The sequence below is a fragment of the Chiloscyllium plagiosum genome, unplaced genomic scaffold, assembly GCF_037043375.1.
Source record: "Chiloscyllium plagiosum isolate Xiang-an unplaced genomic scaffold, Cpla_swu_hap1 HiC_scaffold_9, whole genome shotgun sequence".
NCBI classification, from domain to species: Eukaryota; Metazoa; Chordata; class Chondrichthyes; order Orectolobiformes; family Hemiscylliidae; genus Chiloscyllium; species Chiloscyllium plagiosum.
The window spans coordinates 5,205,397-5,224,891 of NW_028270147.1; the positions used below are offsets into that span (position 1 = coordinate 5,205,397).

General features: G+C 42.7%; 1 protein-coding gene across 2 annotated transcripts in view; it reads left to right on the top strand.

The window, feature by feature from the left end:
* Window positions 1-19,495, top strand: part of syde2 (synapse defective 1, Rho GTPase, homolog 2 (C. elegans)) — a 170,203-nt gene that overhangs the window by 116,960 nt on the left and 33,748 nt on the right. For both annotated transcript variants that reach the window (XM_043698583.2, XM_043698582.2), the window contains exon 5: window positions 10,817-10,998. In XM_043698583.2, the coding sequence (XP_043554518.2) occupies window positions 10,817-10,998 (182 nt within the window). The remainder of the gene's footprint in view (window positions 1-10,816; window positions 10,999-19,495) is intronic.

Genomic DNA, 19,495 nt, shown 5'->3' on the forward strand with positions numbered 1-19,495 from the left:
GAATTCCCTCCCTAATGGCATTGTGGGTCAACCTAATGGCACGTGGAATGCAGTGGTTCAAGAAGGCAGCTCACCACTACCTTCTCAAGGGCAACTAGGTATGGGCGTTAATTGCTGGCCAGCCAACAACACCTTGTCCCACAAGTGAATTTTTAAAAAGCTTGTGGAATCGAGCCTTGCCTGTCCAACCATTCCTCACAAGACGAATCTCCTGTTCCCTGGATGCTGCCTGACCTGCTGTGCTGTTCCAGCAATAAAGTTTCAACTTTGATCTCCAGCATCTGCAGACCTCACTTTCTCCTCACAAGACAATTGACCCATTCTAGGTATCCGTCAAATAAACTTTGAATAAATCTGAACTGCCAGTATTGCATTTACATCCATCCTTAAATAAGATGACCAATATTTGTGCAGTACTCCAGATGCAGTGTCACCAGAGCCCTGCGTAACTGAAGCATAATGTTCCTACGTTTGTTTTCAATTCCCTTTATAGTGAATGATGCTGTAATAGCTTTCCGAGGTATTTGTTATATTGTATTCAAATCTTTTATAATTCAAGCACCAGGACATCCAGATCCCTCTATATCCCATATGTACATAAAGGAAAAGGCAATAATGTGTTTCAAAGGTTTGAGGTATATTACAGAATTAGATACTATCAAGTTGTAGCTGGGTACTTGACAAAGATCCATTTACATAAAACTTCTGAACACCATAGCATACTCTCTGGAAGTCCCTCTCTGTGAAGGGTGGTCTAACTCAATGCCATTAAGTAATTCGGAATCTTAAGACATGAAGCTAAAAGATCAAATATCTTGTTAACATGAGACAGCACAATGAAGAAATGTGATTTGTAGATTTAATATATTTTTGGTTGTACAAACTTGGTGGGCCTAAGGCCCTCGTCTGAACTGTATTAGTTTAAGAATAAATGTAATTTCTGATACAAACCAACGAGGCATAAATTTGCTTAAGGGTAACTTATTATTGAAACAGTTGGGAATTTCTATATGGTATTCAGGTTGAGGAAACCTTCATAGCACTTTTGGATGTAGGTTTGCTCGCTGAGCTGGAAGGTTCATTTCCAGATGTTTCGTTACCCTACTAGGTAACACCTTCAGTGGGCCTCAGGCGAAGCACATAAATAAATAGAAAGCAGGAATTTTCAGCATTGTCTCGCCTGGGACTAAATGGATCAAAGGTTTGGGGCGGACTGTGGGAGCAAGCTATTGATTTGCATGATCAGCCATAATCAATATGAATGGTGGAGTAGGCTCACAGGACTGAATGGCCTACGCCTATATTCGAGCTTCCTGTGCTTGAGATTTTTAAAAATGTGCTACACCAGGTTGACTATGAATAATCATAACCTGAGCTGCCATAAGTATGACTTAACTAAACTTCAGCAAATTTTAACATTGCTTTAAGAGTATTTGTGGCAACTTGAAGGCTCTGTTTGATGTATGTTATCTAATCTGTTGAAATTGAGCTTGAACAGAAAGAATGTTGCAATTTTCAAACACACTGCGATGGTTGTATTACAAAATGAAAAACTGAGCGTATCAATGATGTGGGAAGCTGATAGTCGTTTGTTTTGACAGATTTATAATAGCTCAGGCATGGGTATTAATGCAGCAAATCTTGACCCAGAAAACAACTGTGCTGCTATTGGTTTACTTATAATCAAATACTCTGGCTGCCTGCATTTTGCTGCCCAGTGCTGATTTTGGGAGCAGTCCCATAGCAATGTTCTTGCATTGTGCCTGCATTCATTCGTGTAAGTTTGCATGTCAAAGTTAAGCATGTGTGCTAACAGTTCAATGAGTAAGAAAAAAGTGAAACCAATGAAGTGAACTCTGGGTTTAGTTTGCTCTCTAAATTTATTTGGTGCAGATTCAGGGTAAAGCACAGGGCTGAGCAACTGGGGCATTAAAAGTGAAAGTGGAACTTAAAACAGCAACTTGCTTTTCACAGGGCTAATTTTACCAGTGTGGTAGAGACTCTCTACTAGAGTCAGAGTTCATTGTGGTTCTTGTACTTTAGCATTACTCATTAGTCTGATTTGAACTTGCAGATATGTTTTAACTGGCAGCTTCTTTCCACAAGCTGATATTGTTAATCTTTTACTTGGGACCAGAAGCAAGTTTCTTGATCAAATAAGGAGAAAATTGATTGTGATCTTAATTTGTTATTAATACTGAAATCACAATACTTCGTTAAAGTTGCAAAACACTTTCTTTAATCTGCTCACCAATTTTTTTTTTTGGCTTCGGTGACCTATAGTGATCGATATTTTAATATGGTTTGATAGTACTTATTCCAGTTGCAATTAGTTTGAATTTATTGCCCTTTTTATAATCAAAATATGGGTGCTCAGCACATTGCAAATATGCCAGAACATTGAAACAACAGCTGCTTGAGAGTTTGATTTAAAACTTCTAATTGCAAACGCCATATATAGAGGCGTGCTCATAATTTTGATACCTCAATGAAATTTCCCTGAAACATTCTTTCCATTCTTACCTTCCATGGTAGTAAATTACTCCAACACCATATGAAAGACCTTAACATCTTTCCTACAGCATGTTAAGAATTTGGAGATCACATTCTACTGCAGTCTAATCAATGATTACACAGAGATTTCTTTTTGAGGTGTCTCTAAAGTGTTATCAAGTTGTCCTGCCACCTTCAGAGATTTGCATATTTTGATTAAAGATGTGTGCAGAATATGTGTTGGAATTTGGATTTTAAATAGAGGCACGTGGATCTAGGTCAGTTCTGTGAAGGTGATTTATTAAAACAGGTCAGAAAGTGATGGAAGTGCATCAATTCCAAAAAAGCATGTGACTATAGATGAACCTGTAGTCTGAAAGGATGGAATATTTATAATGCTGAGTTAACAACAAATCATTATAGAATCATCGAATCATAAAGATGTACAGCATGGAAACAGATCCTTCGGTCCAACTTGCCCATGCCAACCAGATATCCTAATCTAATCTAGTCCCATTTGCCAGCACTTGGCACATATCCCTCTAAACCCTTCCTATTCATATATCCATCCAGATGCCTTTTAAATGCTGTAATTGTACCTGCCTCCACCCCTTCCTCTGGCAGCTCATTCCATACCCACACAGCACTGTGTGGAAAACGTTGCCCCTTAGGTCCCTTTTATATCTTTCCCTTCTCATCCTAAACCTATGCCCTCCAGTTTTCGACCCCCCCCATCCTAGGGAAAAGACCTTGTCTATTTATCCTATCCATGGTCCTCATGATTTTATAAACCTCGATAAGATCAATCCTCAGCCTCTGACACTCCAAGGAAAACAGCCCCAGCCTGTTCAGCCTCTCCCTATAGCTCAAATCCTCCAAACCTGGCAACATAATTGTAAATCTTTTCTGAACCCTTTCACGTTTCACAAAATCCCTCGATAGGAAGGAGACCAGAATTGTACGTGATATCCCAAAAATGGCCTAACCAATGTCCTGTACAGCTGCAACATGACCTCCAAACTCCTGTACTCAATACTCTGACCAATAAAGGAATGCATACCAAATGCTGCCTTCAATATTCTATGTACCTATGACTCTACTTTCAAGGAGCTATGAACCTCATTCCGAGGTCGTTTTGTTCAGCAACACTCCCCAGGACTTTACCATCAAGTGTATAAGTTCTGCCCTGATTTGCTTTTCCAAAACGCAGCACCTTAAACTCCATTTGCCACTCCTCTGCCCATTGGGCTATCTGATCAAGATTCTGTTGTACTCTGAGGTAACCTTCTTTGCTGACCACTAAACTTCCAATTTTGGTGTCATCTGCAAACTTACTAATTATACCTCCTATGTTCACATCCAAATCATTTGTATAAATGATGAAAAGCAATGGACCCAGCACCGATCCTTGTGGCACACCACTGGACACAGGCCACCAGTCTGAAAAGCAACCATCCACCACCACCCTCTGTCTTCTACCTTCGAGTCAGTTCTGTATCTAAATAGCTAGTTCTCCCTGTATTCCATGACATCTAACCTTGCAAATCAGTCTCCCATGAAGAATCTCATCGAATGCCTTACTGAAGTCCATATAGATCAAGTCTGCCACTCTGCCCTCATCAATACTCTTTGTTACTTCTTCAAAAAACTCAATCAGGTTTGTGAGATATGATTTCCCACACACAAAGCCATGCTGACTGTCCCAAATCAGTCCTTGCCTTTCCAAATACATGTAAATCCTGTCCCTCAGGATTCTCTCCAACAACTTGCCCACCACCGATGTCAGGCTCACTGGTCTATAGTTCCCGGGCTTGTCCTTACCACCTTTCTTAAATAGTGGCACCACGTTACCCAACCTCCAGTCTTCCAGCACCTCACCTATAACTATCGATGATACAAATATCTCAGCAAGGGGCCCAGCAATCATTTCCCCAGCTTCCCACAGAGCTCTGGGATACACTGGATCAGGTCCTGGAGATTTATCCACTTTTATCCAAGTTGACTAATGGAGAAAGTTAAGTCACATGGTGTGCAGGGTGTTCTAGCTAGGTGGGTAAAGAACTGGTTGAGCAACAGGAGACAGAGAGTAGTAGTTGAAGGGAGTTTCTCGAAATGGAGAAAGGTGATCAGTGGTGTTCCACAGGGGTCAGTGTTGGGGCCACTGTTGTTTGTGATATACATAAATGACCTAGAAGAGGGCATTGTTGGTGGAGTAGCAGAAAAAGTAAGGGGCTGTCAAAGAATACAGGAGGATATAGATAGACTGGAGAGTTGGGCGGAAAAGTGGCAGATGGCTTTCAATCCAGACAAATGTGAGGTGATGCATTTAGGCAAAAATAATTCTGGCGCGAATTATACAATAAACAGAAGAGCTTTGGGAAAAGTTGATGGGCAGAGAGATCTGGGAGTACAGGTCCATTGTACCCTGAAGGTTGCTGCACAGGTGGATAGAGTGGTCAAGAAGGCATATAGTATGCTTGCCTTCATTGGACGGGGTGTTGGTTATAAGAGCTGGCAAGTCATGTTAAAATAGTGCAGGACGTTGGTTCGGCCGCATTTGGAACACTGTGTACAGTTCTGGTGGCCACATTACCAAAAGGATGTGGACGCTTTGGAAAGGGTGCAGAGAAGGTTTACGAGGATGTTGCCTGGTATGGAAGGTGCTAGCTATGACAAGAGGGTAAGTAGGTTAGATTTATTTTCATGAGAAAAAAGGAGATTGAGGAGGGACCTGAATGAGGTTTACAAAATCATGAGGTTTACAGGGTGGATAGAGATAAGCTTTTTCCCAGGGTAAAGGATTCCATAATGAGAGGTCACACTTTCAATGTGAGAGTTGGAAAGTTTAAGGGGGATACACGTGGTAAGTACTTCACACAGAGGGTGGTGGGCGTCTGGAACACATTGCCAGCAGAGGTGGTAGAGGCAGGCACGGTAGATTCATTTAAGATGCGTCTGGACAAATGTATGAGTAGGTGGGGAACAGAGGGATACAAATGGTTAGGAATTGACCGACAGGTTTAGACAGTAGATTTGCATCGGCTCAGGTTGAAGGGCCGAAGGGCTGTAAATGTCCTTTGTTCTTTGTGTTTCAATACATCCAGCACTACTACCTCTGTAATTTGGACATTTTTCAAGATGTAACCATCTACTTTCCCACATTCTTTATCTTCCATGCCCTTCTCAACAGTAAACACTGATGCAAAATACTCGATTAGTTTTTCCCCCATCTCCTGCAGCTGCACACATGGGCTGCCTTGCTGATCTTGAGATGCCCTATTTTCGCCCAAGTTACCCTTTTGTCCTTAATGTGTTTACAAAATCCCTTTGGATTCTCATTTCCCCTATTTACCAAAGTTATTGCATGTCCCCTTTCTGCTTTCCTGATCTCCCTCTTAAGTATACTCCTACTGCCTTTATACTCTTCTAAGGATTCATTCGATATCTGCTGTCTATACTTAATATATGCTTCCTTCCGTTTAAACAAAATCTCAATTTCTCTAGTTATCCAGCTTTCTGTACACCTACCATCCTTTCCTTTCACCCTAATAGGAATATACTATCTCTGGACTCTCGTTATCTTATTTCTGAAGGCTCCCCATTTTCTAGCCATCTCTTTACCTGCAAATATCTGCCCCCAGTCAGCTTTTGAAAGTTCTTACCTAATACCATCAAAATTGGTCTTCCTCCAATTTAGAACTTTAACTTTTAGATCTGGTCTATTCTTTTCCATCACTATTTTAAAACTAATAGAATTATGGTCCCTGATCCCAAAGTGCTCCCCCACTAACACCTCAGTCTCCTGCCCTGCTTTACTTCCCAAGAGTAGGTCAAGTTTTGCACCTTCTCCAGTAGGTACATCCACATACTGAATCAGAAAATTGTCTTGTACACACTTAACAAATTCCTCTCCATCTATACCCTTAATGCTATAGCAGTCCCAGTCTATGTTTGGAAACTTAAAATCCTTTACCACAACCACTCTATTATTCTTACAGACAACTGAAATCTCCTTACAAATTTGTTTCTGAATTTCCTGCTTACTGTTATGAGGTCAGGTATAGATCACAATGAGCAGTATTAGGCCATGCAGCCCATCAAGTCTGCTCTATCATTCAGACATGGCTGATATGTTTCTCAACCCCATTTCCCTGCCTGCTCACTGTAACCCTTGATCCCCTTACTAATCAAGAGCCTATCCATACAGGTTACATTGCACGGGGCATGCGCTAGGGCATGATCAACATTAGTAAGATCAGCATAATTTGAAGTTAGAGAGTCCATTCATCAGTCTAATAAGGGCTGGGAAGAAGCTGTTCCTGAACCTGTTAGTGTGTGTGTTCAAGTTTCTGTGTCTTCTGCCTGACGGAAGAAATTGTAGGAGAGCATTACTGGGGTGGGAGGGGTCTTTGATGGTATTGGTAGCCTTTCCACAGCAATGGGCCATGTAAATGTAGTCTGTATGGAAGATTGGCTTCCATGTTAATCTGGGCTGTGCACACAATCTTCTGTCGTTTCTTGTGGTCCTGGTCAGAGCAGTTGCCATACCAGACCGTTGTGCACCCGGACAGTATGTTTTCAATGGTGCATCTGTAAAGCTTGTGGACTCGCCAGCTTTTCTGAGCTGCCTGACAAAGAAGAGACATTGTTATGCCATCTTGACTATCACATCTATGTGAGAAGTCCAGGGCAGGCTGTCAGTTATCATTAATCCGAGGAACTTGATACTCCCAACCCCCTCAACCTTAGTGCTGTTTATGTAGATGGGGGGGTGTTCTCTTCCTTTCCTTCTAAAGTCAATGATCAGTTCTTTAGTTTTGCCGACGTTAAGAAAGATTGTTACGAAAGAAGGTTATCATTGCACTGTGACACCAAATCCTCTATCTCCCTTTCTGTATTCTGCCTTGTATTTGTTAGATATCTGTCCTACCATGGTAGAGTCATCAGCAAACTTGTAGGTGATGTTCTTGTATCCTTGGGCAACTCCAGTGTTGAGTGTTATTGTGGTGGAGATGCAGTTGTCTATCTTCACTGATTGCGGTCTGTGGGTCAGGAAGTTGAGGATCCAGTTGCAGAGGACAGAGCCAAGACCTTGGTCTTAGGATTTTGAAGTCAGTCTGGGGGGGGATAATGGTGTTGAAGGTGGAGCTGTAGTTGATGAGCAGAGGTCTGATATAGGTGTCTTTGTTGTCCAGGTGTTCCAGGAATGAGTGCAAAACTGGAGAAATGGCATCCGCTCTGGACCTGTTACGTCAGTAGGCACATTTTGGGGGACTGGAGTTGGTGTGGGTTATGACATCCCTCGAAACCCTTAATGATTATGGAGGTTAGAGCCATTAGGTAGTAGTCATTAAGGCCCATTGTGCATGTTTTCTTTGGTAATGGGATGGTGGTGGTCTAGTTGATATTTGGGGCTGAGAGATTTTGTAATCAGTAAGTGTATCAAGGAGAAAGTGAGGACTGCAGATGCTGGTGATCAGAGCTGAAAATGTGTTACTGGAAAAGCGCAGCAGGTCAGGCAGCATCCAGGGAACAGGAGAATCGACGTTTCGGGCATAAGCCCTTCTTCAGGAATCAAGTTTAGATTAGATTACTTACAGTGTGGAAACAGGCCCTTCGGCCCAACAAGTCCACACCGATCCGCCGAAGCGTAACCCACCCAGACCCATTCTCCTACATTTACCCCTTCACCTAACACTACGGGCAATTTAGCATGGCCAATTCACCTAACCCCTGCACATTTTTGGATTGTGGGAGGAAACCGGAGCACCCGGAGGAAACCCACGCAGACACGGGGAGAATGTGCAAACTCCACACAGAGAGTCGCCTGAGGCGGGAATTGAACCCGGGTCTCTGGCGCTGTGAAGCAGCAGTGCTAACCACTGTGCTACCGTGCCGCCCACGAAGTGTATCAAGGTTGAAGGGAAAAGGCAGGAAAGTGGAGTTGAGGATTCAAATTGAAACTCTCATTCGATCTCATTGAAAGATGGAGCAGTTTTTTTTTAATAGAATCCCTGCAGTGTGGAAACAGGCCCTTTGGCCCAATAAGTCCACACCGACCTTCTGAAGAGAAACCCACCTACACCCATTCCCCTACCCTATTATATTTACCCCTGACTAATACACCTAACCTACATATCCCTGAACACGATGGGCAATTTAACATGGCCAATTCACCTAACCTAGACATCTTTGGATTGTGGGAGGAAACTGGAGCACCTGGAGGAAACCCACACAGACACAGGAAGAATGTGCAAACTTCACACAGTCATCTGAGGCTGGACTATCAGGGTAATAGAACAGATTACGGAATATAGTGCTACAGCTGCAGTGAAGGTGCAGAGAAAGATCAACTCTGATATGTGAGGGCTCCAGTCATAAGTCAGCTAACGACGGGGAAGAAGTTGTACATCAATCTGTTGGTACGTGTTTTCAAATTTTTGTATCTTCTGTCCGATGGAAGAGGGTGAGAGAGAGTATAACTGGGGGTGGGAGGGATATTTGATTATGTTGGCTGCTGTGACCATTTGATGAAACTAAGTGCTCTGTATGCTTCCTTAACTACCCTATTAACCTGTTTTCCTCCTTCAGGGATCTGTAGACCAGCACTCTAAGCTACTTCTGTACCTTTGAACTTCTTGGTGTCCTGCTGTTCATTGAATATTCCCGTGTGGTGGTACCACTTCCAGAGTGCATCATCTCTCACTTTTCAGGGTTAACTTCTGTCTGCCACTGATCTGCTCATCTGACAAATCCATCTATCCTCTTGTATTGTAAGGTTTTCCTCACTGTCAACCACCCAGCCAATCTTTGTGTCATCTGCAAACTTACTTATCATTTTCCCCTCCACACTTTCTCTCTATTGTTTATAAATGATAAACAATAACGGACCCAGCATTAATCTTGTGGTATGCCACTGGACACTAGACTCCACACAAAACTTCTACCAACACTGTCTCATCCCACTAAGAATGTTTTGGATCCAACTTGCCGTGTTACTCTGGATCCCATGTATTGTTACCTCCTTCCCACATTTTTCTGAAATTCGTATAAATGACATCAACTGCACACCTGGTCACCTTGAAAAATTCTATCAAATTTGTTAGGCATGACCTCCCTCTGGCCAATCCTTATGACCACTGATTAAACTTTGTGTCTCCAAGTGGAAATGAATCATTTTCTTCAGAATTTTCTCCAATTGTTTCCCTATCACTGATGTATCACTAATTGGGCTGTAATTTTCTGGTTGATCTCTACAACCCTTCTGGAAAAGTGGAACCACATTAGCTGTTTCCCAGTCCTCTGTCATCTTCCTGTGGCCAGGGAGAATTGTAGGGGGTACAGAGAATTTTCAGCAAGATGTTGCCTGAGATAGAGGCTGGATTATTTCAGGTTGTTTTCTTTAAAACAGTGTGATTGCCCTCTTTTCCTTCCTGAGTTTTACCTATAAAGCCTTACTTGAAGACCCTTCCAAGATATCATCCCTTCTCATTGCAGTGACTGAATTAATAATTCAACACCACTACTTCTTATACCCTACCCTGTGCTATGTGAAATCCTATACCCTGGAATGTTGAATTGTTAGTCGTGATCCTCCCTCAACCATGTCTCTACGATGGCAACAACGTTGCATTCAGCATGTCTATCTGGTTGTCTGTAATACTCCCAGCATTAAATTAGAGGCCATCCAGCTTCACCTTGTTCCTTGAAACTCAATATGGCTGAACTCCCTCTGCCTTGGTTCCTGTAAATCATTATGCAGTGTCCCTACTGAACTAATGCTGTCAACCTTCTCCCACTGAATCAGTTTAAACTCTTTCCAACAGTGGTAGCAGATGCACACTATTGCAGATTATAGTTAACTAGTAGTTTAGTTGTGACATTCTCATGTCATAACCTTCACGACCTGCTTTTGACTCTGGATGGATATGAAGTTTTGGAATCCATGGACAAGTTGGGTCAAAGGGCCTGTTTCCTTGCTGTATGATTCTATGACTCTATTTTTGCATTTGATTTTCTCCCTATCCAGACTGACTCTATATTTGTTGGTTAGAATTACCTATTGATATATGACAATATTTTGTAATTTGTTTATAAACACATGTTGAGCTGAGTTTTCTTACAAAGATTTTGTTCAGTATTGGGCATGAAATTTGCACACTGTCAGTTTGGTTGTTATTCTTCCCCATAATTGCCTCGTCTTTACGTTTTACCACTAGAGAGTTGTGAAAGGATTCTAAAAACTTGCTTGTTATTCCTAAATGTTTAAAACCGATGTGTACAAGACAGATGGCTTCATTAAATCTTTTCTCAACACCTATAGGTGTCCTCAAGGATTATCTGAGGGAACTGCCATCTCCTTTAATAACAAAGGAATTGTATGAAACAGTTCTCGATGCCATGGCTAAGCAGCCCCTCAAGATTACATCTTCTGGATGTGAGAATGATCACAGCGACTCTGAATATACAGTTGGTCTCTTGGACTGCCTGCCTGAGGTGGAGAAGGTATGAATGAAGAGCCTATGTCTGATCAAACCTCTATTACTAATATAACCCATTTCTTTCTTATGTATAACACTTTTTAGAATTGATTATAATTTGGGAAAAAAAAAGTAAATGGTGAGTTTTGTGAAACCAGCTACTTGTCCCGTCTAGTCTGTTGTCACACACAGCATTCAGACATGTTTTCTTTTTTCCATCATTTTTATTCTTTGTTTGATCTGTAAGTAAGTAATATATTCTTCATTGAGCCTCAAAACATTATTCCAAATGTGAATTAGTTAATCATAATTTTACGATTTGTGAAAACAAGTCTGTTGTGGAGTGAGGTTGGGTTTTTAACATTATTTAATAAATTGGATTACAATATGATTCTGCTCTGTATTGTTAATTTCTTGCTGTTACAATCATTGCTATAATATGTAGTATGTACACTTAAAACCATGAAATAATTTAGCAGAATAGTTTGTTTTAGTGAGGATGATGTAAAGTTCTGATTAAATTTGGTGATCTGTGCTCCCGGTGTTCTGCCTTATTGGAACAAGCACTATCAGATTGTAGCTACAATGTTCCTCTGCTCCCTTTCGTTTTGATTCAGTATGGAGATTTTTAATGTTCGCAATGATAACAAGTGGGTTTTTGTTTGGTTTTATTGCAGCTGAATATCGAGGTGGTGATAATTAGCCCATTCAGATGTTGTATTTGGTGTGAGTTTCTCTTCAGCGAGGTGTTTTATCTGATGTGTTAATGATCATATTATCTCCTTTACATAAGAAACTAGGACTGGATATTATAGTATTGAAGAATCCAACATACATTTATCATAGAAGTGAAGAAGAATCACAATAGACCCAAAACGTAATGTGTTTTCCATAGATGCTGCCAGACCTGAGTTTCTCGAGCATTTTCTGTGTTTGTTTCAGATTTCCAGCATCCACTGTATTCAGCTTTTATTGTTGTCGTCAACAATCACTCATGAGTATGATTGCATACCTTGGACATTCAATGTCACTGGTCATGCGTTCTGTGGGTCCTTATGTGGCTGATGAAACCAATCCTGGAACTGCATCTCCAATCACATGGTTGTCAAGTGTTTCGGGGATGTGGCGTTGGTCCTTGGCCTTGACATTGTTGACATTCCTTCCTCTTGCTGATGGGTATTCTCATAGGATTGTGTCCCTTCACACAGGGGCTTCCTCCAAGTTGGTTTCTTCTTCTTCATGACGGTTTCCCATGCATTAGCACCTGTGTTGTATTTTTTGAGGGAAGTGTTCAGGGAGTGTTTGACACACTTCTTTATGTTCCTCCTTCAATCAAATGCCTTCCTTGCACTGGGCGAATGTGAGTTGCTTTGGCAACTGGAACTCTGGCATCTTAAACATCTAGCTGGCCAGTCAGAGTTGGTTTTGGATGATCATGGCCTCAGTGCTGATGCTATTTAGCTCCTTCAAGGACTCTGATATTACCACATCTGTTGTACTAGCTGTTCCAATAATCTGTCTGTCTCTCAAAGGCCTTGAGGTGACATCTATAAGTAATCTTACTTCTGAAGCTGTACAGAAGAGTGAAAAGGATGACTGCCTTATAGACAGGGTCTTGGTGTCAGCATGGATGTCATGGTTGTCAAAGATACTTGTCATTTGGGTGTCCAAAGGCAGTGTTGACAGATTGTATATGACGTTGAATCTCCACATTGATGTCAGTCTTAGATGAGAGGTAGCTATGCCGGTAGGCAAAATGTTGTGCATTTGTGAGGATTTCTCTGTTAATCATAATGGGGGGGATGGGCCAGAACTTGTCCTGGGCCAGTTTAGTAACAGATTTGAGTCTCCTTGAGGTTGAGGCAGAAAACACTTCTTCAGCATGTTTCCTTACTGGCATTATGCAAAGTTGAAAGCTACTCTTCTGAGACCTAACACTCTTGCTTCAAACCAGTGCAGAGTAAGATGGGACCCCTTAGAGAGACAGAAAACGTCGGCCTTCAATGCAATGCAGTTGTCAACAAGGACATGTTTGAGGATGTACCCCAACTCCCCATCGGCGATGATCTCAGACTCCCACCTAGTTTGGCAGACGTTGAAACCACTATTTGCTATATGAAGAACGGAAAAGCTGCAGGAATTTGCTTTTTTATGTCTGTACAACTAACTATTATCTTTAAACATTGGGCACAGGTGTTTGAGCTAACATTAAATTGTTATGACATAACACAGGAGCTTGCTCCCAGTTGAAAGATATGAGATCTTTATACAGCATGGGTAACATGCTATGATACAGTGCATGTCTCTTGAAAGTATGCCATAACACACATTTAAACATTCCCCTTTTCAAAAGATGCTAAATTATTCCAGACACATATACTCGGTTGTACATAGGCATATGTTGTCTATGTGAATAGGTGAAACAAATTTCCCGCGTTAGTGTAATGCTTTTGAGGTCTGACATCTCGCCCTGATCTTATAATTGTATACCAGAGTGCAGAGATACATGTTGTACTTTGTTGTACTTTTTTGACACCTTGCTTATCATTCTGATGATTGCTGTCCCTCAACATCACTGCACAATTGTAATCATCAGTGTGTTATTCCTGCTCTGGTTGTGCATGATTGGTGTATCTTCCTTGGTCTGAGCTGACTTCTATTTCTTCACAATGTACCACCATGAGCGGCAATGAGTTTGTACAATCCGGGCTGGTTGCATATTCTTGGAACCTGTGCTTGTGTCCAAGTTATTGATATTCGCATTGCAAGCACGCAGTCTGCAATGCGTGTTCTTGGTATGTCAAGTGTGTTTTTCATTTGCCTCTGTCTTTGAAGAAGAATATCTTGTGTCTCAGAATAATGAGACATTTAGTTGCTGGACAAAATGCTCACTTGCCCTCCAAACACGAGACATGGTAATCCCTTTTCCATTGATGTGCGAAGATGCAGCCGTCCAGTGCCAACATCTTGCTGTGTCACTCAACACTTAATGATCATTTGTTTTTTGTACATGTCATATGCCTGCTAAGCTGTTTCAGTGTGGATAGTGGGATGATGATGTGAAATGGCTCATAACCCACTTAGTACACGTCTTGAAATTGGTTTACCAGTGAATTGTGGTCCGTTCACAATTTAATCTGTGACACCTTATAAACAAGGTAGCACTCATGTCAATGATAGTCATTCTTGTGCAGTTTAGTTGCTGAGCAATGAGAAATTTAGAGAAGTAATCTTCTCTGTGCACAGTGAATGCGCCTGTTACGACCGCTATCTGATTCCTGTACCAGCTGTCTTATTTGTTCAATACCCGTGTGCCAGGTTTGAGCTGGACATAATATCTTGGTGCAATGCTTTTTTGTAACAGGACTTCATTATCTTTGAAAGTGACTCTGTTATACCAAGGAAATTTCTGAATGGCCAAAATTAACAAAATCTTCTCAGGTACTTCTTTAATACTGTCAGGCCATCTGTAGGGAGTGCATTTTTGCTAATTTTGTAGATGTTTATCTTTGCACTTTCCAATTGTAACTAGCCACATTGTCTCTGGCCAATGTGTAACAGATCTGTCGAGTCATACAATCTTGAGAATGTCTTCAATTTTATGGTTTAGAGCATATGTACATATCAAAAGGGATATCTTTTGTCTTTGTGCGAGTTGGGCAATATCAGATGCAATCGTCCTGGTATCAGGTGTATATATCACTTCAAATTCATATTCTTGGAGATTGTTGACTGATTCTTGTGTGGTCTGTTTTACCATAGTGAGTGTGATTTGAATTGACTGTACCAAGATTTCTTCATACTGGTGCCATTGCTGAACTATTGGTAGTTTCATCTTCAAGCAGGTAGATTTTGGGAAGCTAAGATGCGGTTACAAATTGACACTGATACGTGATTCTATCAATGTATGAATCGGTGATCTGTTATATGCTGACAGTCTCTTGGAGCTTACAACATGGAGTGCCACTTGCTGAGGTTCATGTTTTTTCAGAATCCATAGTGATAGATAAAGGTACCATAGCCTTATTTGCTTTCTGAGAGAGGTTAGATTAGCTTTCCTACAGTGTGGAAACAGGCTCTTTGGCCCAACAAGCCCACACCAACGAGTAACCCACCCAGTCCCATTTCCCTCTGACTAATGCACCTAACACTATGGGCAATTTACGATGGCCAATTCACTTGACCTGCACATCTTTGCGACTGTGGGAGGAAACCGGAGCACCCGGAGGAAACCCACGCAGACACGGGGAGAATGTGCAAACTCCACACAGACAGTCACCTGAGAGTGGAATCGAACCCGGGTCCCTGGGACTGCAAGGTAGCAGTGCTAACCACTGTGCCACCGTGCTGCTCAGATGTGCTGGATTACCTGAGGGTCACCACATTTGAGGTGAGGGGGGTAAGTTGAGAAGGAGAGCCCTTCATTATATACCTTAGCCGGTACAGAAAAGGAACCTGCTGGTATCACTGCATCGTAAACTAGCCATCCAGCCAACCAAGCTAACTATTCCCCTGTATAGCAGTGATATGTTAATTTTGGGATAGCATGATGGCTCAGTGGTAAGCACTGCTGCCTCACAGCGCCAGGGATCAGAGTTCAATTCCAACCTCAGGCAACTGTCTGTCGAGTTTGCATATTCTCCCTGTGTCTGCGTGCGTTTCCTCTGGGTGCTCCAGTTTCTTCCCACAATCTGAAGATGTGCAGGTTAAGTCAATTGGCCATGCTAAATTGCCCATTGTGTTCAGGGATGTGTAGGTTAGGTGCATTAGTCAGGGGTAACAGGGGTCTTCTCATGGGAGGAAACTAATAACATGCCAGTAAGTGACAGAGACAAAGGTAGGTGAGGACCTGGAAACAATTATTATTATGGAAGATTTTCCAAAGTTTTCTGGACTCTGGGGCAGTCCCAGCAGATTGGAAAACAGCAAATGTGACGGCACTATTTAAAAGGGGAAGTAAGGAAAAGATGGGGAATTAAAGACCAGGGAGCTTAACTTCTGTAGTGGGGAAGATGCTTCAGTCTATTATCAAGGAAGAGGTAGCAGGGTATCTCAAAATAAATTGTCCCAATGTACTGACGCAGCATGGGTTCATGAAGGGCAGGTCATGCTTCACAAATCTTTTGGAATTCTGTGAAGACATTTCAAGCAAGGTGGACAATGGGGACCCAGTGTATGTAGTATACTTAGATTTCCAAAAGGCCTTTGACAAGGTGCCGCTCAAGAGGCTGCTGCATAAGATAAGGATGCATGGTGTTAGGGGTAGAGTATTAGCGCTGATAGAGAATTGGTTGACTGACAGGAAGCGAAGCGTTTGGGCGGCACGGTGGCACAGTGGTTAGCACTGCTGCCTCACAGCACCAGAGACCCAGGTTCAATTCCCACCTCAGGGAACTGTCTGTGTGGAGTTTGCACATTCTCCCCGTGTCTGCGTGGGTTTCCTCCGGGTGCTCCCACTGTCTAAAAATGTGCAGGTTAGGCGAATTGGCCATGCTAAATTGCCTGTAGTGTTAGATGTAGGGGAATGGGTCTGGGTGGGTTGTTCTTCGGAGGGTCGGTGTGGACTAGTTGGGCCGAAGGGCATGTTTCCACACTAAGTAATCTAATCTAAGTAAGCTAATAACTGAGTGCTATTCTGGCTGGCAGTCAGTGACTAATTGTGTGCTTCAGCGATCGGTGTTGGGACCACAATTATGGATGATTTGGAGATCACATGTAAGGTGTCAAAATGTGCTGATGACACCAAGATGAGTGGCGGAGCAAAGTGTGCAGAGGATTGTGAAACTTTACAGAGGAACATAGATACATTGAGTGAGTGGGCAAAGATCTAGCAGATGGACTACAACGTTAGTAAATATGAAGTCATCCATTTTGGTCGGAGTAACAGTAAAAAGGATTATTACTTGAATGGTAAAAAGTTGCAGCATGCTGCTATGCAGAGAGACCTGGGTGTCCTTGTGCATGAATCACAGAAGGTTGGTCTACAGGTACAACAGGTCATTAGGAAGGCAAATGGAACTTTGTCCTTCATTGCTAAAGGGATTGAGTTTAAAAGCAGGGAGGTTATGTTGCAGCTGTACAAGGTGCTGGTGAGTCCACACCTGGAGTACTGTGTGCAGTTTTGGTCTCCTTACTTGAGAAAGGATGTACTGGCACTGGAGGGTTTACAGAGGAGGGTCACTGGGTTGATTCCAGAGTTAAGGAGAAAGTGAGGTCTGCAGATGCTGGAGATCAGAGATGGAAATGTGTTGCTGGAAAAGCGCAGCAGGTCAGGCAGCATCTAGGGAACAGGAGAATCGACGTTTCGGGCATTAGAAGAAGGGCTAATGCCCGAAACGTCGATTCTCCTGTTCCCTAGATGCTGCCTGACCTGCTGCGCTTTTCCAGCAACACATTTCCATCCAGAGTTAAGGAGGTTGGTTTATGAGGAGAGGCTGAGTAGATTAGGAATATATTCATTGGAATTCAGAAGAATGAGGGACATTTTATAGAAACATATAAAATTATGAAGGGATTCGATAAAATAGAAATAAAGAGGATGTTTCCGTTGGTAGGTGAGACTAGGACAAGTGCACATGGCCTGAAGATTAGAGGGAACAGGTTTAGAACTGAACTGAGAAGGAATTTCTTCACCCAGAGGGTTGTGAATCTGTGGAATTCCTTGGCCAGGGAAGTAGTTGACGCTCCTTCAGTAATCACCTTTAAAGCTAAGGTAGATACTTCTTTGAAAAATAATGGAATTAAGGGATATGGTAAGTGGAATTGAGGCCACGAAAAGATCAGCCATGATTTTATTGAATGGTGCAGCAGGCTCGAGGGGCCAGACGGCCTACTCCTGCTCCTGGTTCTTTTGTTCTTATGTTCTATTTGCTATCCTCCAGTCTCTGGCACTATTCCTGTAGACAAATGCCAACATAAAGATCAAAGCCAAAAGCACTGCAATCTCCTCCCTGGCTTCCCAGAGATTATTAGGATAAATCGCATCCGGCCCAGGGTACTTATCTGTTTTCACACTATTAGCGCTGATAGAGAATTAGTTGACTGACAGGAAGTGAAGCGTTTTGGCGGCACGGTGGCACAGTGGTTAGCACTGCTGCCTCACAGTGCCAGAGACCCGGGTTCAATTCCCGCCTCAGGCATCTGACTGTGTGGAGTTTGCACATTCTCCGCGTGTCTGCGTGGGTTTCCTCCGGGTGCTCCGGTTTCCTCCCACAGTCCAAAGATGTGCAGGTCAGGTGAATTGGCCATGCTAAATTGCCCATAGTGTTAGGTAAGGGGTACATATAGGGGTATGGGTGGGTTGCGCTTCGGCGGGTCGGTGTGGACTTGTTGGGCCGAAGGGCCTGTTTCCACACTGTAAGTAATAGAACATAGAACATAGAACATAGAACAATACAGAACAGAACAGGCCCTTCGGCCCACGATGTTGTGCCGAACTTCTAACCTAGATTAAGTACCCATCCATGTACCTATCCAAATGCCGCTTAAAGGTCGCCAATGATTCCGACTCTACCACACCCACGGGCAGCGCATTCCATGCCCCCACCACTCTCTGGGTAAAGAACCCACCCCTGACATCTCCCCTATACCTTCCACCCTTCACCTTAAATTTATGTCCCCTTGTAACACTCTGTTGTACCCGGGGAAAAAGTTTCTGACTGTCTACTCTATCTATTCCTCTGATCATCTTATAAACCTCTATCAAGTCACCCCTCATCCTTCGCCGTTCCAACGAGAAAAGGCCGAGAACTCTCAACCTATCCTCGTACGACTTCCTCTCCATTCCAGGCAACATCCTGGTAAATCTTCTCTGCACCCTCTCCAAAGCTTCCACATCTTTCCTAAAGTGAGGCGACCAGAACTGCACACAGTACTCCAACTGTGGCCCAACCAAAGTCCTGTACAGCTGCAACATCACTTCACGACTCTTGAATTCAATCCCTCTGCTAATGAACGATAATACTCCATAGGCCTTCTTACAAACTCTATCCACCTGAGTGGCAACCTTCAAAGATCTATGTACATAGACCCCAAGATCCCTCTGTTCCTCCACCTGACTAAGAACCCTACCATTAACCCTGTATTCCGCATTCTTATTTGTTCTTCCAAAATGGACAACCTCACACTTGGCAGGGTTGAACTCCATCTGCCACTCCTCAGCCCAGCTCTGCATCATATCTAAGTCCCTCTGCAGCCGACAACAGCCCTCCTCACTGTCCACAACTCCACCTATCTTCGTATCATCTGCAAATTTACTGACCCACCCTTCGACTCCCTCATCTAAGTCATTAATAAAAATTACAAACAGCAGAGGACCCAGAACTGATCCCTGCGGAACTCCACTTGTAACTGGACTCCAGGCTGAATATTTACCATCTACCACCACTCTCTGCCTTCGACCGGTTAGCCAGTTTTCTATCCAATTGGCCAAATTTCCCTCTATCCCATGCCTCCTGACTTTCCGCATAAGCCTACCATGGGGAACCTTATCAAATGCCTTACTAAAATCCATGTACACTACA